A 27,037-nucleotide genomic window follows, 5' to 3' on the forward strand; every position below is an offset into this window, starting at 1 on the left:
CTCAAACCATATGGATTATGTTACAAGTTGGTACAATTAACTTGTTTGTCTGCTCTGACTTCAGGTTTTCATTCATGTATAGCAACACTCACTGCTGTGCTTTTCCTATATCTTTGCAATATAAGTTGTTCTTTTATTTTACAGCATGTAATGATTGTCTGCCTTTCAGCATTATGCTGCTTCTGTCAATATCCTCAGTGAAAACTAGGCATTTTAAGGTTTTCTATCTTATTTTTTAGATTTCTAGTATCAGTATAGCAGCACTTCCACACATAGCTCAATAGCTTATTTTTTGTGCTATGATTAAACAGGAATTATTTCTTCTTTGTGGTTTCTTGTTCAGATTTATTAATGTCTGCACTATCTTTTATTTATAGATACAAAGTTTTAATGATTTCAGCTGTAGAAAATGTGTCAAGTCCATTTGTGCCAGCCATAACGCACTTCTTAGTTTAAAGATTCTCCTGTAACATTATTAATTGTAAATGCCAGTAGTCTGGTACCAGCTTGATTTACATGAAAACCATCTTTCCTGTATAAGCACCCCTCCTTCCAAAAGCTTCTGCAGTTCCTACTGAATCAAAATTCAACAGTAAAAGCTCGCATTTGTGAGAACAGTTACACCAGTGTAGACTTATTTTTTTTGAAAATCGTAACCAAAATATTTAATAGACTTTATTGATGGAAAGAGATTTGTTAGAATACATAAAATGTTTGATTTACAGTAAATCCGTGGATACTGAAAATGCAATGTGGTAGTTGCCAAAGCAATAGACATTCAGGTATTGGCTATGACTTTGGAAGGACTAAGCTATAAAAGATCATTTTATTCTACTGTTGACTTGGCACAAGCCATTCAGAATCCTCAGCAGAGGGGAGAATCAGGCTAATAAAGGTGGATTCGAGGTGCATGGGCAGGATTTGGTTGTAGGAATTTGAAAGTTGAAGACAGTAAGCTAAGCAGCTTAACATCTTCAGAATAAGAGGGAGTGAAGCTTATAAGCGCATCAAGCTGTTTGCTTAGATCTAGACTAAGGAGCTTAAGTGGCTTATAACACCACAAGCTCACTAGCTCCGGAGGAAGGGACTTACAAGCTGTGCAACAGCTACACTTCAAAGGCCTTACAAGCACTGCTGATGAAGCCTGCAGGGCTTCTAGAGAGCATGTCAAGTAAATCTGTCCATCTCTCTGTTTCTCTGCAGTATCCAAGTGCTTCCTTTTGTTTCCTCCTTGTAAAGTTATGGGCAACTCTCCTCCCTGGAGTTATCACAATGTTAAATACCAGGCACTTTAAAATCAGGAGGTTCTCAAAATTAATTTAGTCATGGGCTCTATGCATATTCTGTTCTCCTTTTCCTCATTAAAAAACCCCATACTATTAATGCATGCTAGGATGTACCTGTTTTTTTTCTGGTGAAATGTTGTATGAAGAACTTGAAAAGGATGAAGGGTCCCCTGCCTTTATAGTGAGGGATAGAAAATTATCCCAGTTGTGTAGTTGTGAATGAGTTTGTTTCTTGTTGAAGTCTTCAGGACTAGATGATCATAAGTTGCAAAGTTGCACTGTATTGCCTTGGTCTCATCGAATTCCCATGGGTATCAATTGGTTTACTTGGGGTCAAAGGCTCTTGCAAAGCAGAGATGGCTACATTCACAAACTTTTGCTCTACAAGATAACTGTCATGTCCTCAAGAGTTTTGTTACATACTAGTCAAAAAAATTACCTTCATAATGGTGCTTTCTTGAGTAATTTTGTCATCTTGAGCTTATTCTGTCCTGACTTCAGTCTACTGAAGATGCGCTTTACATTACAGGCATATGATCACTTTTCTGTTTCGCTCTGACGCCTTGCTCCCTAGGTATTTAGTTTCTATTTTTCAAAGTAGATTCCTACATGTGGTTTTGTATTTTGTGTGTACAGACTGGAACATATGACGGTGAAAAATGGATCTTTGTAAATGAATTTCTTACACGGTTTAGGCCAATTGTGCAAAGTAGTCTTTCAGGGTTTTTACACTGTTTACAGTTACATGTGGTAAGTTATACTAAAAGTAGTTAAAATCTTAGTATGGTTGAGGATGGAAAAGACCTCTGAAGATCGTCGAGGCAGAGCAGGTCCAGCTGGAGGAGGTGGCCCAGGACTGTGTCCACCTGGATTTTTAATATCTCCAAGGTTGGAAGCTCCACAACCTCTCTGGGAAACTTGCTGCAGTGTTTGGTCACCTATACAGTTAAAAAAAAGTTTGTATTTAAAAGGAATTTTTGGTATTTCAATTTATACCCTTTGGCTCTTGTTCTGTCACTGGACGGCACTAAGAAGAATCTGGCTTTGTTATCTTACTCTCCCTCATCAAGTATTTATTCATATTGATAAGATCCCCCATGAGCCTTCTGTTCTCCAGGCTGAACAGTCACACCTCTCTTAGCCTTTCCTCGTATGTCAGGTGTCCCAGTCCTTAATCATCTTCATGGTCCTTCACTGGACTTACTGGGACTTGTCTCTCTCATACTCTTGCCCAGAGCTGGACCCAGCACTCCAGATGTGTCTCACCTGTGCTGAGCATTACTTCCTCAGCCTGCTGGTAACACTCTTTTTAATGCAACCTAGGATCCTGTTGGCCTTCTTGCTGCAAGGATGCATACCTGAATCACCTTTACCTGGCTGTACACCAGGATCCTCAGGTCTTTTTCTGCTAAGCTGCTTTCCAGCTGATGGCCTTTAGCCAGTGAGACCTCAGCCTGTACTGGTGCGTGGGGTGTTTCCTCCCGAGGTGCAGGACTTTGCATTTCCATTTGTTGAGCTTGATGAGGTTCCTGTCAGTCTGTTCCTCCAGCCTGTTGAGGTCCCACTCATGGCAGCATGACCCTCTTGTGTATCAGCACTCCTCTCAGATTTGTATCATGTGGAAACTTGCTGAGGACACACTCTGTCCCATCATCTAGGTCATTAATGTTGAACAGCATCAGACCAGTATTGACCCTTGAGGTACACCACTAGTGAGTTGCCTCCAGCTGGACTTTGTACCACCTGTCACAACCTTTAAATCCAGCAGTTCAGGCAATTTTCAGTCCACCTCGCTGTCCACGTGTACTTCATCAGTTTGTCAGTGAGGATATTGTGGGATACAGTGCCGAAAGCCTTTCTAAAATAGAGATAAACAACACTCATTGCTTTCTTCTCATCTGCCAAACCAGTCGTCTCATCTTAGAAGGCTGTGCTGACTAATGCTAATCACCTTTCTATCCTTCATGTGTTTGGAAATGGTTTCCAGGAGGTTTTGCTTCTTCCCAAGGATCAAGGTGAGCCTGACTGGCCTGTAGTTTCTGGTATCCTCCTTCTTGCCTTTGTTGAAGGTAGGAGTGATGTTTGCTTTCTTCCAGTCCTGGGGAGCCTCCCTGAATTGCCATGACCTTTTAAAGATAATTGAGAGTGTTCTTATGATGATATCAGCCAACTCCCTCAGCACTCATGGGTGCATCCCATGAGATCCCATGGACTTCCGTACATCCAGTTTATATAAATGTTGCCTAACCTGATCTGTTCCACTGAGGGTCAGTCTTCCCTGATGGAGACTTCCCCTCTGATCTCAGGGACCTGACATTCCTGAAAGCAAATCTTAGCAGTAAAGACTGAGGCAAAGATGGCATCGAGAACTTTGGTCCTATATCACCAGGTCCCATTAGTTTGCAGTCATATGCTCTAGACCTTGGTCTGTATGTGTATGTAAGTGTGTTTACGCATGGGCTCATTTCCAAACAAACAAGCCTGAGGTTTGTGATGATTTCCCAGACAAGCTCTTCCTGTTCATGGTTCAGGATGTCAGCCAGCTGCCCCAGTGAGCCAGCGATTCAATTGCAGGGGAAGTTCAGCTTGGGTGAAAACAAAGACAGCAGTACACATTTTTCTTTTGGTTTTTAATTGCTTCCGTCTCTGTATCTGAAGCATTTTTCTTAAAAATACTTCACTTTGCAGGTGTAGCCTCACGGACTTTCTCTCATCATAGCTTTTCTTATCATTTGTGGCCATTAGAGAGTTCAAAATACTTTTGGCAGGGGAGTTAACACAGGTGCCCTGGAGCAATTCCCATTGGGATAATTGCATTCTTTTTACTTAAAGTCCCCTTTTTGTCAGCTGTTATCTTAAGGTTCATTTCATGTCACGAGTTGTTGTGTTGTGCTGTGCTGACTGCCAGGGAGGGTTGTATTTCACTGCGGACTTTTGTAGGGCTGAAACTTTTGCATGCTAAGTAATTTTTTTTTTTGATACTGGAAGGACAATCCAATAAACCATTTTCTTTCTTATTGGAAATTGAAATAATATTGTTTTTTTTGGATGGAAAGAAGTGTACAGGCTGGATTTTGATGTCTCATTGATTTTAAAGCAAAGCCTTGGCTGTAGTTCACAATGACAAGGTGGTACAATTTAGGTGCTGCTTTGACACTCAGGAGACTTGGCCTGCAGTCCTAGTTCATCTAGATGAGTATCTTCACTGTATGTTTTTCTCACGTCTGAAATCAGGATGATGAGAATTCCTATCTGTTAAGGGTCTTCTGAGGGTGAATTGACTATTATTAGACTGGGATTATAAACTCACTCAGTTGTTATATGGGAAATGAGATTCAGGCTCAGAGATTTCTTTTCTGTGGTTAATTCTCAGGTGAAAGATCTGCTAAGGACACCATTCACCAACATGTACAGGGCTCTAGACCAGGGTCATTGAAGTTTTCAGGTTCACAGTGCTTTATTTGCACCTTGGATGAGACGCTTGTATACAAGTAGAGGAGAATAAACCAGTTTGACACTCAGTTCTGCAGAGCAGCAATTGTTGCTTCTGCTGAAAACTTTTGTAGCATAAGGTTTGGATTTCTGTGTGGTAGGAAAAAGGAAGATGTGGGGTAGGGCTCCCATTGTTTCTTCTGGGAATTTGTGGAAGGCAATAGTAGCTGATAGGCCCTGTAGCCTCTGTGTGGTGAGCATGATGTCTCTGATACCTCAGTTCTCTGACACATTGTCCTGGTTTGGCCTAAACATAGGAGGCCAGGGCACACATGGTAAATCTTGATGCATTTTGTATTCCTCTCTTTTCAACCAGTCAAAATTTGAGCTCAAAAAAGAAAACATGAAAGCTGAAATCTGAACATATGGCAACCCTAATTAAGGGGGTGATGTTATTTTTTTTCACCTTCAAACTCATTCCAGTCATACTGACCTTAGTGCTCTTTCCTTTCCTATGGTGCATTCAGCTATTCCCATGAAAAGTTTGCTTTCCTGAGCAGGAAGACTGAGTAAGCATGTACCATCAAATACCTGTATTTTTGTTTCATAAGAAATGATGTGCTTTCAAAACTTCTTTTCAAACTGTCTTATAATTAAAGTCACATTTCAGGGGGCTTTTGTGAAGAAACATGAAGGATGCATCTCCTTTTGGGGACTGAGACCAAGATCCCTTTTCTGACAGATAACAGAACTGGGTCTTGAACCTAGATTTGACATAAATCAAGCAAGTGTCTTCACTACTGGGTTTAGAGTCAGTCTGTCTTCTGCTTGGGGCTATTCTGCTTCTTATGAAATATTCACTGGTCCAGAGAGACAGTGTGACTTTGTATAACTTGATGGTGAAGGAAAATTTGTGGGATAAAGCAGACCCTGCTTCAGGTTTTGTCCCTGCTCTAAATTAAGTGATTTACATCCTAAGTGAGTCCACAGGCAGCAAGGTGATAGTGTTTATCTGCTCTCTTTCTGATCTTTCTTCTGTTGCTCATTTTCTGTTGTGGCCCTGAAAAACTCTTTGATTAGCTGTTGTGGTCCAACAAAAAATCTCTTACAGAAAAATTCTTGACCAGCTCTCTCAGAATTTCTTAGCAAGTTATGAATTATAAAACAAGGGTGCCAATGCATTCTAGGTAATAGTACATAGGGTTCCTCATTTTATTTAATTAGTCAGCATCTCTAGTTAGATCCTTGGCTTGTTTTCAGCTGCTATATGCCTACTTTGCATATAACAATATAAGAAGAGGGTCTAACACTGTCTTTCTCATGACCAGATCTTTGTTTTTTCCCTTTTCGTGTGATTCTCCATAATTTAGATAGCTTGACAGTGTGTCTTAGTGGATTTTTAATTTTGCAGAACTTGAGTCGATTTGCTTCTGAAAAATTAACCAGTCCGTGCCCTTGAAAAGTCATTGCATCTGTTATTACCTCCACATGTGAAGTTTAAGAAAATGATTAGCAAAGGTGTCACTCATTTCTGCATGCTATATATCAGATCGGACTTGCTGTGAAGTAGTGAACCATATTAAAGCTGTGAAATCAGCCCTGCTCTACAGGGACTACAACCAGCTGCACCAATTTTACTACTTTTTTCCCTTGCAGATTCAGGAATGATTGGAATGGAGTTTGACAGTTTATTTACAGATTTACTGTGACTGACAGGATGCCAGAGGGGAAATGTTTGTACTCCCTGAAGATAGTTTTTGGTAACTAAGGCTAAATATCTGACAGGACTTCTGTTACCAAACAAAGTGTGATCAACAGTTGTGTTACTGCAGAATTCAGTGCATCTTTTCATTTAAAATACAGCTAAAAATACAGAACTAAAGCCAGCATTTGCCTTGATGTAAAGTGTCCATACAGAAGAGAAGATGTGGGACACTGGTGAATTCAAGCCTTCCAGGTCAATTCTCATCTCTCTCATCCCTGTAAGAAATTAGGGAAAGAAGGATGAAAACCACTCACATGCCACCTTCTTTCCTCTTGGTCACTGATTTTCGAACTTAAAATTTGTAGGTTCCATAAATTTTTCAGTATGAGACTGGACCTCTTACATGGTAAATTCAAGTCTCCTTGACAACCGACCTGCTTCTCTTACCTTATGGGCTGCCAGGAGTTCACAGACCATGCATTGAAAACCTATGTCCATGTGTGTGATGTTAAGGTTCCTTGCAGTTTAACCTCCAAATGAATAAAATAAAATTAATCTTGTTTTCCTCTTACATTCATCCCTTGGCTTTGAAACTAGGGCAAATGGACTTTTTCCTGATCATGTCATTCTGTTTCTGATTGTTGGTGTAAATCTGCCGTAACCCAACTAAAGTATCCTTGTAGTGTATAAAAATCAGTCTAATACAATGCTACTTTGAAAACAGAAACCTTTTGGAAGAAGATGCATGAGCTATATACTGTATTATATACATGGGTAATAATTTTATACTCTGTATTCCCAGAAATAGTATTAAACATTTGATCAGGAAAGTATTTTTTGTCCATTAATAGCTCTTTGTTCATTTAAGAGGCACAAAAGCTTTTGTACATTGAAAAGGTTAATTATACTCAGAGTAAAGGTACTTGAATAAATTGTGTGTTTTATGGGTAGCCGAGGTTGAAGGTGGGCAGATTTGTCTAGCACAGAGAAAAAATATATTTTTATTAGATTGTTAGGTGTTAAGAAGTGCTGCCAACTAGCTAAATGTAATCTGAGTATTCATGAGCAAGAGATATTGATATATTGCAGGGGACAGAAAATAAGCACCTGAGTGCCTGTGTCCTTACTTGTATTTAAGCCAGTCCTGCTGTTTATGTCTAGTATCACAGATTTTATTAGGGCTAACTTTTTTCTTAATTATTTTTTTGTTGTGTTGGTTCTGACTGGATTGGTAATCTACTGTAGACTGGATTCTTTGCTGTATACTTTTGTTATAAAACGACTATGCATCAAGAAAGAGATGTAGAGCACAATTAATGAAGAATAAATGAGAAAAGACAAAACCAGCCTTTCTCAGTCATGATCTTCAGTGAAGTATGTCCCTTTTTAATACTGATATGTGAGGTATGACTTACAGAAAGACCTGAATACACTGTGTTGTACCACAACTCTAAGGAAGATTTCTCTGGTTATTGGACCATCAGGCTGAGCCTACCTTCCCAGTGATGGGGTTCTTCCCATGCAGTCTTTACTGTGGATGCAACAGGGTTGACGGGTAAATTCTTATTTGCATTTTTTAATTGTTGGGAATAAAAGACACACTTCTGGGAACGGGGACTGGCACGTAGCTCAGCCCTTTCCCAAGTAAATTCTCTTCTCATTATACTATATGACCATGGTTATTCTAGACCCATGGCTGTGGCAGTCCTGGCTGCACGGTAACTTTTCTATAAGAGAAGAGCAATGGATGTCTGTGTTCGCACTGTTGTTATCCATGCAGTCAGGAGGTTCCTTGGGGAATGGGAGTAGTGGTTAACCTATTCCCATGTCTTGCTATCTTGACTATTGAAAAGCTTTTCTCACAACAAATTTAACTTTGGCGTGTCGCAGCTTAATACTGTCAGGCTTTGTTCTGTCCATCCTGGCTACGGAGAAGAGAGTTTATTCGCGTTCTCCTTGTGGATGCTTTTTTACCATGTTTCCACTAGGTTTAATGTTAATACTGCATATTTGTAGAAGTAGAAGCTCTACCCTTAAAGGTGAAGGAAGGTTGCCTAAGGTAATGCAAGAAGTCATTGATCGTGTAGGGCAGGAATACAATCAAACAGCCCTGAATCCTGCTTTCCAGCTGTAGTTCTAGTCTAATGCCTTTTAACAGATAGAAGACAAAAGTAGGTATAATGTACTTTTGTTAGAGTTCAGACAATCCTGAATGTGGATCATAAAATCCTTACCTTCCAGGTTCTCCCTGTTGCTGTAAGAAGTTGTTAGGTGTCCACCAAGATGCCGTATTCCTGACTGATGGCATTGTTCCTACCTTGATTAGTGCATCACACTGCAGTTAGTACGGCTCATGCCTGTGTGCAGGTTGTGACTTTGTGAGCTCTTTTAGAAGATACTCTCATGCTTTTTAAGACCCAAGAAAAGTGACCAAAATAGTTAAAGAACAGTCAGTGACCAAGGTGCCTAATATTATACTGAAGTTCTTCAGTAGTTGGATTATCTTATTAAAAAAAGATGAGATGATATAGCAGGAATGGATCAGCAAACGAACTGTGAACTGGAATCACGAGTATTACTGAGACTGTCATCCAGTGCCTGAAGACAAAAGCATAATTACGACGAGAAGGTCATTTTTCTAAGCAAAGGACAGTTGTAAACTGCCTTTACCAGGGAAAAAAATCAGTATTTGTTGCATTGCATCATTGAATTATTCATCAAGATCAGACACTTTCTTGTTCAATTTACTTTGTCATTTTCTTCTAGCTTATTCTCAGCGGTTTGGATGAAAATATAACACAGTAGCACCTGCTTACAAGAGACATTCAATTCACTAGATGTCTTGATTGGAAAGGCATTTGCTTTGGTCCAACCTAAAATCAAATGCTCTTTGTTTTGGTGGGATATTCATGTTTTATGGACAAATAACTAGAACTGATGTTATGATATCTTTCTGTTAACCTGTTCTTATTATTTTAGTGAGTTATTTCAGGCCCTTAATTTAGAATAAACAAGATTTACTCATGGATCAGATCCTGCATCTTTTCTTCTGTTCTATACAGCCTCTGTTGAGACAAGTGTGTGTTTTCCCAGCGGTGAGATTTGATTGTCTAGGAAGGTGTAAACATTCCTTTTTTTCTGAAATTGCTTCATGTATATAGGTGAAAATAACACTCTGTTAGGAAATTCTAGGTAGGTTAGATTGTTTCAAGACCCTAGTCAGAGTACTGAAATGAGTAAATAATAATTTCTCTGTCGCTTCACAAACCTTTTCTTCTTGTACACGAGTATATAGAGAAACTCAGGTACACAAGGAGGTCAGAATGTGCCCCCATATGTTCCTCTCACCATGATCCCTTTTTTTTTCTCTTTTATTGCTTTCCCCCATAATTTACTTCGTTTGCATATTTTAGTGTTTCATGCCGTGGTGCCTGAGTCAATTTTCTTTTGAATAATTAAACAGGTACATGCCCTTGGAAAGTCTTTGCACCCTTTATTGCCACTTAATGTGTTAACTGTGAGGAATTGGGAAAAGATGCTGTGCGGTTTTTGTTGACTGGTGTTTCATGCAAAGATTGGTTATAATGTAGTGAGTGGAACTCAGAGAATATGCTGTGTTTTGGTGCGTGTGGCAAACCACATCTCAGGTCCTTTTGCCATTTCAAAGAAAGATGTAAACAGCCTCTTACTTTAAAATAATAGTTTTAAAAAAATTGCTTGATGGAGTCAGTAGCTATTCAGTGATGTCCCATACTCAGATGGGTCTGTGTTTTAGGTAGCGGAAGATTTTGGACTCTGGAGAAGAAAATTTAAAGAAAAAAAATGGTCATGAGTCCTCTGTGCTGGGGGTTTGGGAGAAAGGGAAGAGAGAGAGGATGGACAGGAGGAGTTTTTCAGCTTTTTACTAAAGGTAGCTGAGTCTTCTGTGGAAGGGTGGCAGAGTCAGCCAGGGGCTTGGGGTGGGTAACGCGCTCTGAGCTGCTCTGGGGATGGCTGGGTTAACAGTGAAGTTTCTGTAAGCAGTGGAGAGCTCCAGGTTCTCGTTAAAATCCCAGGCCAGGTGAGCTTGAGTGTAGCTGTACTGCAGATGGAACTCTAGCAGTGATATTGTAGGGGTTTATTAAAATTGTGCTGGCTTGGATAACTGAGTCACTGTTTCCGTGGTAGGAACAATGAGCATGCACCAGGGTAGGCCAATGGCAAAACGTGCTTTGCTAAATTGGATTTGATTTTACTGTTATCTGATAGACATGCTTTACTTTCCTCCCTCCTTTTGCTAGGGAATACTCTTAATTGTAAACATATTTCAGGGTCTTTGGTCACTCTAAATGGCAATAAAATGTCAGTTTGCCTTCATTGCTCATTCAAGCCCTACTCTTTGCAATTAAGATGCTGCAAAAATTTGTATTGATTTCTAGGTGGGCATTTTCCTTATGATAGGATAAATCTCTGCTTAAATGTTACAAAGTAAACCAAGGCAGTTTGTGTTCTTTAATGTCAACAAATAGGTTGTAGGGACTGTTTGGCTCGTTACGCAGCGTTTAGCGAGTGCCGGGGAGAGATCTCGGCTAATCCCTGCGGCCAAGGCAGCTGCCTGACTCCAGCTCCACGGCAGGGAGGTGAAATCTCTGCTCCAACCATCAAAGACAGAGAATTCCTTTAAAAAGCAAAACTTCTGCTTGTTCAAGCTGGAGGAAAAAGTGCAGACTGCAGTTTATGCTTTTGACGTTTGAGTTAATAAATGTAGAAATAGAAAAGGTTATGACAGGGTGCTTTTGGATTCAGTGCAATTGATAGTGATTTATTCAGAGGAAAGACTCCACCCATCGATATGGTTGTCTTCTCTTGGCCTTTGGAAGAGCTTACTGTAGAATTACCCATCTGTGATTAAAATTTCCCTGGGCCATTGTGGCTGATGTGTTCAGCCAAATGCTCAATGAAATGCATTCAGTTTTGGCGTTCATCGGTGGGAGAAAATATGGGGAGCACAACAGCAGTTTATAAAAGAGGAGCCTCTAGAATGAAGAGATTAACATCTCAAGGAAGGCTATAGGAGCAAAGCATACCTAAATAATGATCATTGGTTAAAAGGCAACAGTGCCTGGAACATAAAGAACTGTTATAGATTGTAAAAGAGATTATCAAAATCCCTCAAACCAGACAGTGTTGATGCAGATTGTGAAATGTGTGATGACTGAGATTTAAATGTGTGTTTTGATATGGAATGTATGATCACTCATCAAAAGCTTCAGACCTGTTGTTTTTTAAAGAGTGTTTTCTTTACTATCTGAATCAAATATGTCAGCTCTGCAATCTGTGGCAGGTTAATTGAAATGCAGCGAGAGTGCAAAATCTGAATCAAGTGTGAGGTTGGCAAACTTTGTTCATCCTTTTATTTATGCAGATCTCTAAAAGTAACCACTTAGCTTGAGAACTGTTGATGAAATTAGTGTGATTCTCCATCCTTCCTTAGATAGGGAAGGATTTGGGCCATATGGAGTCTAAAGGAACAATTTGAAAGATGTCATATTTGTCTGGATTGAGTGACTGAATAGCGGGAGCTTGAGGAACGTCTTATTATAGTAGTATTATAATTACTTTTCAGTGTCCAATGATGGACTTTATCTCACTTGAGTGAAATTCTGGAAGTGGCATGCTGAAAATCCCCAAGGTAGTTTTTGCTGTCTCCCTTTTCCCCATAAACTGTTATTTAATTTTATGTGTTTGAATTTGGTGACATTTAGTGCACATTAAAGGGAGGAATTTATAACGCTATCTAAAGCAAAGGGTACTTCAGGCTTGTTCTTTGTGAACTTTTCTTGCTGTTCTGCCAAATCCATGTGCACCTCTGTCTGTTAGAAACCTGTGCCACATCATGCCAGAACTTCTAATTGGGCTCCTGCCTTAAGATCAAATGATCTGTTCAGAGACTGTCAGCAGGAGAAAAAAACCACCAAAGATGAATTCATAAAAGCCTTTGAACTACAGTGTGAGGGGTTGATGACGTTCTTTCCTTCTCCTTAGCTGGACCTTGTTATGCGTCCCTTTGGTCCCCATTGCAGTGGTCTCTTGGTGGCTTTAACTTCTATTGATTGTAGGGGAACATGATGGCAACTAAGGATGGTTCAGGTAGTAGGATGTACCCACACCCCAGCTGTAGGGGATTGTGGTAAGGGCAGGCACTAAAAAAAAAAAAACACCTTTGCCATCAGAAAATCTCCCCCCTTTCCAGTGGCATGAAGTTATTAGGGTGTTTGGGAGTGGAGCTTTGTACTAAGGGGTTGTATTGTTCAGCACCCAACAGTGTACCCTTCCTAGGTCTAATATTTCATTTAAAAGCAATTTGCCTGAATAAAATAAAATATGCATGATGGGTGAACACAGATGAGCTCTGTTAATGTATTCTAATTAGCTTGCTAAAAATATTTTAAAATCTTAATAAGCTTAAAGAGAATTTCTGATGATCAGATGCAATGTTAATGAGCATGGTATAAAAACATAAGAAGGTAAAGTAGATAGCTGATTGGCAGTTGTGGTGCTGTCTGTGTAGCTGACATTTTTCTTGTGCAAAAGAAAGATCTTTGGGTTAAATTTTAGCTTTTGTCTTCGTAGCTAATTTCTCAAGACTATTTCTAGAAAGCTTAATGAACAAAACATTTGAAAAAAAAAAAGGATTTGCCTGTTTGATTTGGGGTGGAGTAGGGATTTTATTGCCTGATTATGCCTTAGAAAAACATTCTAAGGACATTTATTATAAAGTATCTGTGTTCTTTGTGTGTGGGAGAATGACTCTTTTCCTTTTATATATGCCATAAATCTCAGATTGTAGTTCTTTTTCTCTCCAGGCTATTAGGTTTCTGCAGACTGTATTTCATTCCTTAGCACCTATAGTTGCTTGGCAACAGCATCCGATTTACATGAACCCAGCCCCGTGAATGAATAGTTACCTGGAACCTTTCTGCACAGAAACCCTGAGAAACGTAGCGGTTCTCCCATTCAGTATGACAATTATTAGGAAATATTAATTGCTTCTCTCTATTCATCTTTCTGTAGCCGTTATTTTTCAGTTAAAAGGGGGAAAAAACTGTTTAGTTCTAGCCTGCCAGAGGTTACAAAATTCATTTATAAATAATCCACTTGGAAAGCAGGAGGTTTATTAATAACAGAACACTTTAGTAGTGCTCAGAGCCTCAACTGGTACAAGCGGTCCCCAGTGCTGTATTCTGTGGGTGCAGAAAGAAAGAGGTTCAGAGGAGTGAAGTAACCCACCACAGGCACATAGAGAAGATCAGTGTGGTTTTCCTCTGCTGGTAAGTTTGGTGTAGTTTTTAGGGAGAAAAAGGAGCAAATGTTTCCTGCTCAATATATTTGCTTCCCTTCTTGGCATATGGAACTTCACTGAACAAACAAAATAAACAGATTTTTCTGCTACTTCAGCCTAGTGTTTTGCGAGCAGGTACACCCTCCTATCAATTCATTTTATTCTTGCCAAGTACTTTACAACCTGTAGGTTATTTCTGTTGAGAGGAGTAGGAGGTATTAAAAAGAAAAATCAAGAAGAAAAATTCTTCACCAGCACCAAAACCAAAAAAGTCTTACAGGACTAAGAAGAGAAGAGCTACAGGCAATATTAGTGGATGCCAGAATAGTTGTAATAATGCTTTTGAAAAATCTTGTAAAGAAAACACCCAAATTGCCTTGTTTTTTAAGTTCTTTTCTGTTTCTCAGCTGGCTTATCCTCTGCAAAAAAAAAAAATTGTACTTGGACCTTAACTCTTTTCCTTTGCATTTCTACAGGCCTTTGGTAATGTTGTTGATAAGATGCAAAGACTGGTGCTAAGGGAAGCAGAGTGGTCCTGAGACCTGGTAGAGATCTGGTTTCCAAATCTAGATCCCAAACTGATCTGTTCCCAAGTTTGTGATGGTTTGGGTTTCTCTAAAGTCAGAATACCTGGTAGGATGTTCTTGCCTGTCTTCACTCAAGTGGCATTCAAGGTCAGGTCATCACACCCTGCACCTTTTAATTATATCCTGTGGCTTTAGGTAATGCTGAACGTCCAGCTGATTATTATTATATTTTTTCTCCTGTGGACATGTCTTGCTACTGATGCATAGACTCTGCAGATTAACTAATGCAGAATCGAATGCATTTGTGATCTAAGTAATGAAGAGGCCTTTGTTCTATTCTTGGTTGTTCTACTGATTTTGTGTGACCTTGGGCAGCTCATTTATTTCCTTCCCTACTTTTCTCGTTTTAACCTTCGATGGATGGTGTCATATGTTGACTTGCCAATGTAATTTTCTGTTTCCCTTAGAAGGTTTGCAAGGCTGGATATTGCTGTATATGAGGACAAATAGTATTTTAAAAATGAAACAATGAATGTTTTTGAATAACTCAGTAGCAAGCATCATTTACTGATGTGTGATCTGTAAAGCCACATGTGGTAATTCTACACATCAGAGTTGTGATAGGCATGGGGAGGTGAATATTTTGCTGAGTTTCAAGCATGAATTTCTCATGTGTCAAATTATTTTGAGGAAATACAGAGCTGTGCTGCAATGCTAGCAACAGAGCACATAAAAAAATAATTGTCTTTTTTTAGTCAGTGGAAAATGCCTAAGGTAGCAGTGACCTTTCTTTTTAAGCCAATTTCTGGGAGCATCTTGCATGCTCCTGACTTTGGGTGCATGTCTCACCTCCAGTCCCGGGAACTGAGCAGCAGGAATGGTAAGTTTGCATTTCCAGGGTTCCCAGAGGCACTGACGTGTAGCTCAGTGCAGAGCCCCCCTGGACTCTGGGGCTTCCTGCGACAGGGACCATAGGACACCTGACCTCCTACCACGGGACTCTGCAGAGCATGTGTCTGTTGGAGCTGCAAACCTTCAAAGCCGGAACGTTCTCCCAGGAAGCCAAGCAGGTTTCTACCAAAAGGTTCTCTTTGATTTATCAGGAGCTTTTTATACACTGTCACTTTCCTACTGAATATTTGGGTAGGCAAACTGACAACATGCAGTGTCAGATACTTCTAGGGTAGACAGTTTTAATCCTCTTAACAGCTCTGTTCTTTTTTGATAGTGTTTTCAGTGGTGAAGACATTTCTGCTACGCACTGGTAGTATACCAGCAGCATTAAGCATCAGTGGTTTGTGGTCTTGAAATTATGCCTTTTAATGAATACCAGGACTTAATGTCTTTCTTTTTGATAAGCTAAGGCTAAGATTAAATTTAATTGTGGTCTATAAGTGCCAAGATGTGTAGGGGAAACCCAGTTCTATAGTAATGCTTTAACTGGAAGGCTAAAGCCACAAAGATCAAGTGACTAGAAGTTTAAAGGATAAATATCTAAATGATGGGAAAAGTGCAAATATTTAACTTTAAAGGTCATTAAACATGAAAACAGCCAGTAGACAGAGTAAATTCTGTCACTTTGAGACCTTCAGCTGAGGTTCCATGTCTTCTTTGGATTACTGTAGTTCAGCAAATACAGAGCTGGGCTGGATGGTGGGATCACTGTGTTCAAGTTGTGTGATCTTGTTTAAGCAGGTGGTCCACTCTGACCTTGTACATTTTTGGAGCTCTCTGTAGGTAGGTTATTAAATAGCTGGATGTGATAGCTAGATTTTAAATGCCCAGTTTGGATCTCCTCTAGGCTTTGTTTCCAAACTGGTACCACCTGCTTCAGAACATTTTTTGAGAATCGGTTAATTTGTCACTTTGGTTCCACATTTCACATTTATTTGCTGAAGGACAGGAATTCTGAAGTGGAAGGTGAAGGTAGAGGTGTTGCCAAGAGTCTATGAATAATTGTGGAAGCATGGGGTAAACCAAAGCAGGTTGCATTTTGTTTTGTTAAGACTTTAATTGGAGCCTTGTCTGCTTTATGGATGTCTGGACAACTTCTGAATAGCTTTTGGTGTGATCAGTATTTTTCTCCAACACACTCTATTTCTAAGTTTCATGGTTTCATGGAACAGGCTGCCCAGAGAGGTTGTGGAGTCTCCTTCTCTGGAGACATTCAAACCCCCCCTGGATGCGTTCCTGCGTGATATGATCTAGGTAATCCTGCCCTGGCAGGGGGATTGGACTAGATGATCTTTCGAGGTCCCTTCCAATCCCTAACATTCTGTGATTCTGTGGTTCTTGCCATATCCAGACTTTGGGCAACAAAAGAGGAGAACTTCAGTGAGTGGCCAAAAATAAAAAATTAAACCTGATGTAAGCCAGTTCTATTGGTACATGAACCCATTTTACCTTACAAATTCATGAAATCTATAACTTATTTTTTCTTTAACGAATTAATTCAGAACCAAGAATTTACACAAGTTAGAGACAGCAAGGGTTTACTAAATTACTTCTAGTAGTACTTTCTTCAGAAGAGGACTTTTCCACAAATACATTTTCAGTCTTGACCAAACAGATTTTCAGTGGTCCTTCTAATTTGTCTTTCGTCTCTTTCTTTAAAAGCTTTCACAGAAAGATTTTTCCAAAATATTCAGCCTGTATCTACAAGAACTTTTGGTCTGAGTTTGCTGCTTTTTTTTTCCTCTTGCTGTAAACTCTAGTGCTGAGTTGTGGATTTTTTCTTTTTGTACATTACCATTGGAATTTATCCCAGGCTTCATAAAAATATTCTGTCAAATAGAGATCTGTGTCTCAAAAAAAAAAATTACACCGAATTGATAAGCAATTGCAGCTCTGCAGTGTTTCTACAAGAAGTGCAAATATTTCAGAGGTCTTGTTGCGAGCGTGTCAATGTATATGTTATAACACTGTTATGACTATTGATCTGCTTGTTCCCAAATCAGTCTTTAACGTTCATGTACCAAAGTTTTCCTTGCTGTATAATTCCACTGAAGTCAATGAAGTTGAATTGTCAGTGGGGTTGTATCTTGTGTAGATTTTGTTTCCTATAGTACATCTTAGACTGGGTGTATTTTTTTGGGTGATCTGCAATAATTTAAGGTGCTGTTAAAAAAGAATTTATGTACATTTTTTTCTGTGTTTATTTTTTCTGATATCCATTAAAAAGGGGAAGGCTTTGAGTCAATGTTAAATTTTAAATTCATACCTGAAGTGAGCTAGACTAAGAGGATTTTCTGAGTTAAGGTGATTTGGTGTCTTTAAGCTTCAGGTTATGAAATACAAAGTTTTGTCTTTATTGAAGCAAGATCTTAGGAAAAACAGATTTGGTATCCTCATGAAGAACAATTTCTGCTATTGGAAGTTCCTTGAGAACATAAGGTGACTTAGACTAGCAGTAGCATATGAGTCTTGACTATGGATGCCATTTCTACTGTTCTGCTTCAGTGTGTGCGCACCTACTCATTTTAGTGGTATTATTCTTGCCTTACAGCAGTGTGAGCAAGAAGAATCATGCCTGTTCTCCCCTACATCATTGTAGAGACTTTAGCTATGTAAGTGGCATAAATGTCGAGAATATTAGCCATATTTGTCATTGCTGCTGAGAAAATTGAGACTTTTTTCCACTGTTGAATTACAGCTGGTGTAATAGTAGCTGTAGCCTCAGAGGCTGATGATCAATTCTATCCTTAAAAGTTGTTTTTCTTCCCCAGGCACTGCATATAAAAAACAAGAATAAATTCTGTGTCTGGAAAATTTCTGACGTACAGTTAAGCAATTGAAACCCTCGGTGAAATTAAAGCACGTTATGAAATATGAAAACTTCTTTGCTTATAAGTAAGAAAACAGCCAACCTATATGGCAAATACGGCTTGCTTTTCTCTGTAATAAATTAGCTGATGCTTCAAAGTGAAGGTCAGAAACACTTCTAAAAATAGTTTTTGAATAGCTTTTATGAATTACTGTATTGTTTCTAGAATTGTAAAGGTGGCTAGATTTGTTTGAATATTTGGCTTCAAGCTTCTAATTTATTCACTTGGGCAGTTGTGTTGGTCTAAATCAAAAAGAAAAGGGAAAGAAAAAAAAAAGGATGTGTTCCAGTTTACATTACTTTTGCCTCAATCATCAGGTAGTTATTGTCTAATATGCTGAAGGCTGGTTTGTGGCAGTCTTTTTTTTTTCTCTGTTATGAAATACTCAGAGGTGTCAGAAGTGACGCAGCACAGCGATGTAGAGAAGCAAATGCCTTTGGACCCAGTCCTAGAATTCACAGGTACATAAAGGGCACTCAGTACCTTGTACATTTTCATATTTAAAAGGATATAGACAAGAGAAAGCTTTTACCATAGCAGGAGTTTAATTTCACAGTCTTTATATGAATAAGAAAGATTAGCATGAATTTTGGAAGAGCTAGTATGCAAGGAGGACGATTTTGGAACATTTGTTTTATAAATGGGACAAAATAATCATATATTTTTGTTTTGTTTTTCTTGAATGAAAAGCTAGAAAATACTTTTTTTTTAAAATTATAGTGTTTGGAGTTAATCAGAAAAATAAAGGAGGGGCTGATAGTTTTCTTGTTGCTTGCAAATTGTAAATTGCAGTTATTTGCAATCATGCTTATAGCTGGCGTGGGTTCATGTGCGTAATCAGCTGCTTTTTGAATGCATGTTCTATTGTTCTGTTTTATTTATGGACTCAGTTGTGATGAGAAGGACATTATGAAGTTGTTTGGATGAAGCTTTGTAAATGTCTTCTGGGAGTTTTGAAAGTCAGCGAGTGCCCGGAGTTTGGGATACAAACCTGGGCTGTGTGTAGCACTGGAAATTTAGATGAAAAAGTTGAAGGTTTTCAGCAGCAAAATGGAAGGTCAAATTCTACTTTCGGACTCTGCAGCGCATGAGCCAGCAAAATTCTGCACTGACACAGGCACGTTGTTACAGTCCAGTGGAAATACAGCCAGATCCAGAAGCCCTGAGGTCAGGAGTCAGCCCATCGATGTCAGCATCCGGACCCGTTAGCAGTGCGATCTGACCCCGCTCCTGCTGGAACAGGAGGGTGAATTTCTACCTCCAGTCTCCTTGCACAAATGAGGTGGCAGCAGGCTTTTGGTGCTAATTATCAGCACTAACCTTCCAATTGATGCGAGTTTGCTTACGTGATTGTTTTTCTTAATAGTTACAGTTATGTGCCAAGACCATTAGAGGGGATGTCGGACTGCTCGGGAGAGACTCACCCTGTGTTACTGGCTCCACTGTCTCACTTGCTGAATCCACCTGGACTCTTTGAGTCTGCACATTCTAAAATATTTGTTTTTCCCTCCGCTTTTTGTCTTTATCTGACTAAACTGCTTTCTTTTCTGGGAAGGCATCAGTTCTGTGTTTGTAAATATACAGGACCTCAGTCTTTTTGGGACCACTGACAACAGCTGAGCACAAATAACAGTAATTTCTCTCTCAGTGACAGATTTTTTTTTTCCCCTATGTGCCTTTCAATGAAAGCAATATTTTGGCTGAAAACAAGAGCCGGGAGATGAACTTTAACATCAACCAGTTCTTGCTGGATCTGTGTAAAAGGAAGAGTGAGGGTTGTTGTGTGAGTAGAGTGGGACTGGCTTTTCAGTCTTATGTGGGAAAGTGCCTGAGGCTCAGGCTTCCCAATAGGTGAACTTCTTTACTTGGGTCTTCCCCCCTCCTCCTGTCCAAAGGGAATTATTATTTTAACTGAATTTCATTAGATCAGTCACCATGTTCCACAGCAGATAGTAGGTCTGTAGAAGATGTGCATATTGCAGGATGACACCATGCCATGTGCAGCTGCAAACGCTTTCTAGACAAGGTTAAAATTCTGTATCAGCTCTCTAAAAAATCATTAATTTTTAAATAGGAAGGAAATAATCGGGTTGGTTAGGTACTATGCAGGGAGCTTTTAATTAAAAGATGTTTAAATCTCATTGTCTCAACTGTCAAAGAATTGAATTAATGAATTATGTTTGCTACAGTTGTTTTTTTTTTTTAGTAACACTGTATTTAAGTTCCTTCTGTGCGCTGCTGTAGGGGATAGATGGTAGCTCCTGACAGATTCAAACACAGCTGGCTGAGAACACTGCTGGTGATGGATGAACGATGTCTTTGTTAGTGCCCCTGTATACATAAATGATGGGCTCGCTTTATTTATTTATAAGATGTATCCAATTACACATCTCAGAGCAAATGTCCACTGTTCAGTAAAGCACACAATATTGGCCTTAAAAAGACAATCCCTGAATTCAGTGATCAATGCATTTCCCTCACACTCACGAGAGAGATTGAAATAAGAGGTAAACCTAAAATACAGCAAATTCAAGTAAGTTCTTTTGGGATGTACTCTTCATCTGTAAGAAGTGGCTGAAACTCAACCAAGGAAACTGTTGTCTCTGCTATGGCCCTACGCAGAGTTGCCTCTGGAAATGCTGTGCACTGGCTTCACCTAAGATCACTCTTTCATGTGGTCTGGATGGACCAGTCCCACCAGTATGAGTCAGAGTCTGTTGTCAGACAGTGATGGCTAGGGTTCACTAGGCTGTTATCTACTGGCATACGTTTCGGTGAAGCAAGCCATCCTAATTATTTGAAGTGGAGGAGAATGAGTGGTTTTGCCCTTCATGTAGCTTCAGGATAGGGTTTTGTTTTTTTTTACTGTGTATCTGTGTGTGTTCGTACTCATGAGGTGGTCCAATTTAGAACTTGAGAGGTCCAACCAACATTAGAAACTTCACAGTGTAAATTAAGTTATTTTATCAAGTAGATTAGCTATATACTGAAATAATTCTTAGTATTTTGCTATGAAAGAATTAGTCTGGATTAAGATGGGTGTGCAGATAATCGGGGTGTTAAAGACTTTCAGACTTGCTATCTGTTTGCCTTCTTGGTAGCTATCTAACTCAACTAATAGTAGGGTAAATGCATACTCATGAGTGGTTTGTATGGAATAGCTAATGCACTGTAAATTCACCCCTACTTTTGTTATGGTAACTTATTTATATAGCAGTATCTGGAATTACAGTTATGGCATAAATTGATAACGTAGCCAAAACCTGAATATTCTGACCTAGCAAGGAGTAAGTCTCCTGTCCAGACCTTGATTCCTAATGCAAAGGTGTTGTCTGTTACAGAGGCATTGGAGTCAGCTGGAAGGCACAAATCAGCCCACGCTGGCCTATCAGTTGCTGTGCCAGTGAAAGCAGACAGCAACATATACTGACATTTGGAAAGCTGTGGAGCAGAGCCCTAAGACAGAGAGCTGGCATGCAGATGGAAGTGCAGGCAGCACTCGAGCTAAGATATGTTTGTGGTTTTCACAGGGGTGGTTCCTGCTTGGCTTTGCCACTTTTATATTGCCCACCATTCTTTCATGACAGTGATAGCCCAGCAGTTTATTAAGCCCCTTTCCAGAGGCAGTGGAGGATGAGCATGCCTTATTCTTTGGTTTTAGCTGCTGTGAAATGTAGCAAACGCGTTTGTTTCTCATTCTGTCTTGCTGACTGCCTCTGAAATGGGATGTTTTCATGTTGGATACAGTGGTTCTGCAAGAATTTATATTTGCAACAAGGTTTAGCAAGACAGAATTGTGACTACGAGGCAAATCATTTAGAGTTCAGTTTTGTTTCTAGAAACAGAGGCTTACTAGTTATTTTTCACTGGTTTCTGTGCTATTATGTTGTGATAATCTTGGCAGGGATCTGTCACTCTCTGTTGGTATAATTGAAACGTGTTTTCCCTGAGGAATCACTCTGCTGTTTGTTTTATTTGTTTACTGACATTGACAGAGATCCTAATGGCTTTTAAAACCCAATTTGTGCATCACTGAATATCCTCCAAAGAAGAAAATAAAATTAAATTTATCAGTAAAATAGGGTCCCCCATGCAATGCTTTGTCTGGGTCTTAGACTCCACCTGAGCACCTAGCTGTGGGTCTAGAAATGGCATGGTGAGCTGCATCTTCTCTTTATTTCTAATTCTGTCTTCAGGGCTTTTGTCGTTAAGATATTTGAAAGGATAAATGGCAATAAGTTATTTAGGGCATCAGTAGAAGTTGACCAGCTTTGCCTTGTGAGACATAAATTATCTTTACCTGTTATTAAAAGGGAGGTTAAGATAATAATAACCACAGTAAAATTCCCCTTTTGGGAACGTATACATGTTTGTATCACTTATTATTGTCATAAATCAGGGTACTTAAATGTTTAGCTTTTTTTAATACACAATATCAAAGTATTTATGCATTTATTTTGTTTTAAGCCTTTGAAGAATTTCAGTGAGACCATTTGGACTACTCATGTTCATAATGCCTTGGTGAATTGTGGTTATGGAGAGACGTATGGCTTGCTGCATGCAGTGCTCCAGAGGAGCATGCACACAAATAAATGATGAGGCACAGGACAGACATTCAGGAATGTGAGAAGGAAGGGTGGATTTCTTTAAAGACTAAAGAATGCAGGATAATTTTTTAACACCCCCAAAGCTGTGGGTTTGCATTGGATGAAGATTCAAATATTTTTTTATTTTATTGAAGTGATTTAGACCATCTCTAATTACCTTTTGACACACTTCCTTGACATTCGAGCGTATAGGGATTGCCTAAGTTTCAGTGAACTCTGACTGTGAACATCACAAGGAGGTAAGGTTGGAAAATACAGATATTTTAAAGGTTATCTGTCAGTTTGTGTATATACAGCTATGAGCCAAACCAATCTGACCTCAAACCAGAGCTGTAGTATAATAACACTCTCCCTTTCTTACTTTATATCTCTTTTGCAAATCTCCCTGACTTCGATAACACTATAATGATAATAGATCTGCAATATTTATGTTTCCTCTTCTAAGGAAGTGTTCTAATGTGCCTTGGAAAGGTGGGTAGGCAGTCTTATCTCCTTTTTCACAGAAGGTAAATTATAGGTACAGAGAGAGAGAGCCCAGACCATCTGACTGCCACCTCCTTGTTCTCATTGCTTGGTTCAGTAGTGCAAATCTCGACAATATGCACTTTCAGTCTGATCTTATGTTGTATTGCATTGCAGTGCCCAGAACAAGGATTTTGGCCACTGGTGGCGCATCCCACAATAAAAAGATCTTACAGGTAAGTAGAAAATTAATTCCTTTGAAATGAACTTGCAGTTACATCTGCATTTTTATTTTGATGTACTGAATCCAAATCACTGCAGCTACACAGGAAGGTGTGGCTATGGAACTGTGAATGTGCTGCAGGTCTTTGGGGCTTTTCTTCACATTTAGCATGGAAACCGTTAGCCCAATGCTAATTTTGTATTCACTTTAAAGGTATTTTTACACTTCGCTAGTTTTATGAATGTGTGTCTGAAGCACTGGTGATTGCCAGGTCTCATCACTTACATGAAATCAATCAGCAAAGAAAACAAGAAAAGACTTGATAAAATACCTGAGATTTTTGTAGTTTTTGTCATTCAGATCAAAGTTGGACCATGGATTTAAACTGGAGGGGGATTATGCTGGTGTTGAACACTCCAAAAACCCCACCCCAAACAAACAGAAACCCCCATACAAACCCCAAACCCCTGCACTTGTTGTTCTGAGTATCTATTATTTATTAGCATTGTGTCACATACTGGGGGCAGGCTACGCTTCTCTATAGTCCGTTCTCCCTCTTCCCACCTTCCTCTTCTGCTGCTGTTGCTGCACATCCAGCCCTGGTTAAGATCCTTCATCCATCTTCTCGAGAACAGAGTACCGTATGCTCTCTGTTTCTGCCCATTGAGATTTGTCAAAGCCTTGCTCACGAATGGTGAGAGGCCTCTCACTTGGCTTTTGCTATCGCAGCACTAGACATCTGGGCTAGGATTCATCTTGCTTGAATCCAGTCATCTGCGATGTGATGTCTGTATATGATCTGTCAATCCTGTGATACTCAGGGGAGATCCAGTCAGTTACAGTGCAAAGGAAACTGGATGGTGTTTTAACTTACCAAACGTAGATGTTTCCCTCCAGGTGAGCCAAAGAGCTTTCTGTACTCCCCTGGTTGCCTTGACAAGCTCCCCTTTGACTAGAGGCTCCAACACTGAGCCTGGAGGTAGCCATTTACACCAAAAGGCACCTGTCTTAATCTTGGGCTAAGTCCTGGCACTGAAGTTAGTCATAGAATCATAGAATTGTTTTGGTTGGAAAGGACCTTTAAGATCATCAAGTCCAACCATTAACCCAGCACTACCAAGTCCACCACTAAACCATGTCCCTAAGCACCACATCTACTTGTGTTTTAAATACCTCCAGGGATGGTGACTCCACCACTTCCCTGGGCAGCCTGTTCCAATACTTGATAACCCTTTCCGTGAAGAAATTTTTCCTGCTATGCAATCTAAACCTCCCCTGGTGCAACTTGAGGCCGTTTCCTCTCATGCTATCACTCGTTACCTGGGAGAAGAGACTAACACCCTCCTCACTACAACCTCCTTTCAGGTAGTTGTAGAAGTCAGCACAGGGTGAGTTGCTTTCTGGAGATGCCAATCCCTTTGCATCAGCTAGAGAGTCTAGAGGCCGGCCTCAACTACGCACCATACTCTTTGACAATTGCAATCATATGAAGGGAAGGTCATCTGCTCTGTGAAACCTGAGCTGGAATAAATGGAGGTTGAAGAGCAAAGAGCAAAAAGCAAAAAGCTCTCTTTCTCCTAAGGCATCTAAACCACATGTTTGTATAACCATTCGTTGTACAGCTGATTGGGACACAGCACATTTGGCATGTTTTGCCTGCAGATGTCACTTCTCTTCATCTGCTTTGGTTATTTTGCTTAGGAACTTGACGTTGGAAAATTAGCTGATAGGTTAATTGCTTAAAACATTGGTCCCTACTGGAGTAATTCTACTAAGAATACATCAGGAAAGAGACTGGATTAATAGATGAGTTTGTTTTTAAAGCTGTATTTCCAGTTTAGGTGCCAAGAGGATCTCCTTGCTGAGGAATGAAGGCAGAGAACTGAATGTTTTTATAACATGTAATTCTGCAACATACACAGCTGAAAAATCAGGAGGGTGGGAGAGTGGTGGCTGTGGTGCTTGCTCTTCACGTGTAACAGTACAGCTGCTTTTAAAACTCATTAGAAGTGTCTTAAAATAATATGATCAATACAGTGTCATCCACTTAATTCAGTCACTGGTTAATTGGATCCTCCTTTTTAATTTAATCAAAACCTCAGAAACCATATCAATAGCATGAAGAATAACAGCTTCCACCCTTATCGTGGTCAATTTTGGATAATTTGTTCCAGGGCTACAAAAGACTATCATTTAATTAATCAACATGTAATATGTCCTATAATTTACACCACAAAGGAGGCAACTTAAGAAAGATCTGTTAAAAAATATAGTAGGGGAGCTTTCTCCATGGTTCTGGAAAGCTTTTTATAACATACGTGGTGCTTGATTAATGACCACATGAAACACACTGAAATATTTTTAACAGTAAAAACTCTAACGGTTTCTTTTAAAATTATTCATGAGAGAGACCATGGTTTCAAATTACTTACTAAAGATATGAACTTTGAATAACTTCAATTTTATAATCATGTGGCAGAAAAGGTAGTTATTATTTGTAGTATTAAAGCACTTATTAGCATTCAGGATAGAGTAGAGCTGCATTGTGTAAGGCTCTGCAGAGATGCAAAAAATAAAGACCTCTGTTGTCTAAAGGAATTGACAATTCAAGCTTAAGACAAGAAAGACGTATTAGAGATGAGATGAAGAAGCAGATGGGGAATGTGCTGAAACAATACGGTAGTATTGCCTGCCAGAATGGGCAGTGGAACCAGCTCTCTGTGACCTTATCATTTCCAGAGGGCTTTTTAATAGATACCGTGATTAATTTTCCATTTGTCCTCTAGCATTGAAGCTCATGTATTGCTCAGTACTTGCTTGCAAGCGAAGTTTGGCAATACTGACTTGACTGTGTTACCAGAAGAGAGTGTTTTAAGAGTATGAGCTCAGGCTTTCATTGGATTCTAGTTAGCAACCAGCCACTTTTGTTTAAAATGATGAAAATTAGTGATTTTTCAAAGGTTTTGATTTGCAGTTTCCCCACAAACTTGCAGAGAAAGAGGCAAAATCCTTTAGAAATGACACATACTATTTTTTCTATAGCATATATGGATTGACTGTCTGAGTGATCTTTTATGAAGACCTGGGGCCCATCACCAGTAGGACTGTAAATTCCTGGATTGGGGTTCAGATCACTAATCCAAACTGTTTGGATTCCTGGACACTGTCAGCTTATTTTAGACTCTGTTGTACTGATGTGAATCAGGTGATACACTGTTGCCTTTGGTAAAAGTAATAAAACCAGCACAAGTTAAATCTGAATTGTTAACCTGCTTCTTGTGTTGCTCAGCCTGAGGGATATCTGCAATCCTAGAGGGGATGAAACCAAAATGGAAAGAGTTTGTTGACAATGTTTTCAGAAGAGTGTTCTTGAGCCTCCCATGTCCCTATCCAAATGTGTCTTCATTTTTCCCTTTCTGTATTTGTTTTCCTAAACCTACACTGTGGGAAATAGCACATGTGCTCAGTAAAGGTGAGATGCCTGGTGTTGATTTTAATGCAAAATTATGTGTGGTCGAATAACTTCAGTATCTGTTGGATACCATAACAAATTCTTTGCTTGTAAAATTTTCTTTGTATTGCTCAAGCCAAGTTGAGAAGTGTCTTGGTATATCTTCATAGCTAAGGGTCCCTTGAATACAGCAAAATTC

The 27,037-nt window shown here is 39.5% G+C and overlaps 1 protein-coding gene across 6 annotated transcripts in view; it reads left to right on the plus strand.

The window, feature by feature from the left end:
* Positions 1-27,037, plus strand: part of XYLB (xylulokinase) — a 106,622-nt gene that overhangs the window by 68,051 nt on the left and 11,534 nt on the right. For all 6 annotated transcript variants that reach the window (XM_068404783.1, XM_068404782.1, XM_068404785.1 and 3 more), the window contains one exon: positions 23,342-23,400. In XM_068404783.1, the coding sequence (XP_068260884.1) occupies positions 23,342-23,400 (59 nt within the window). The remainder of the gene's footprint in view (positions 1-23,341; positions 23,401-27,037) is intronic.

This window comes from Nyctibius grandis, chromosome 7, assembly GCF_013368605.1.
Source record: "Nyctibius grandis isolate bNycGra1 chromosome 7, bNycGra1.pri, whole genome shotgun sequence".
Classification (NCBI taxonomy): Eukaryota; Metazoa; Chordata; class Aves; order Nyctibiiformes; family Nyctibiidae; genus Nyctibius; species Nyctibius grandis.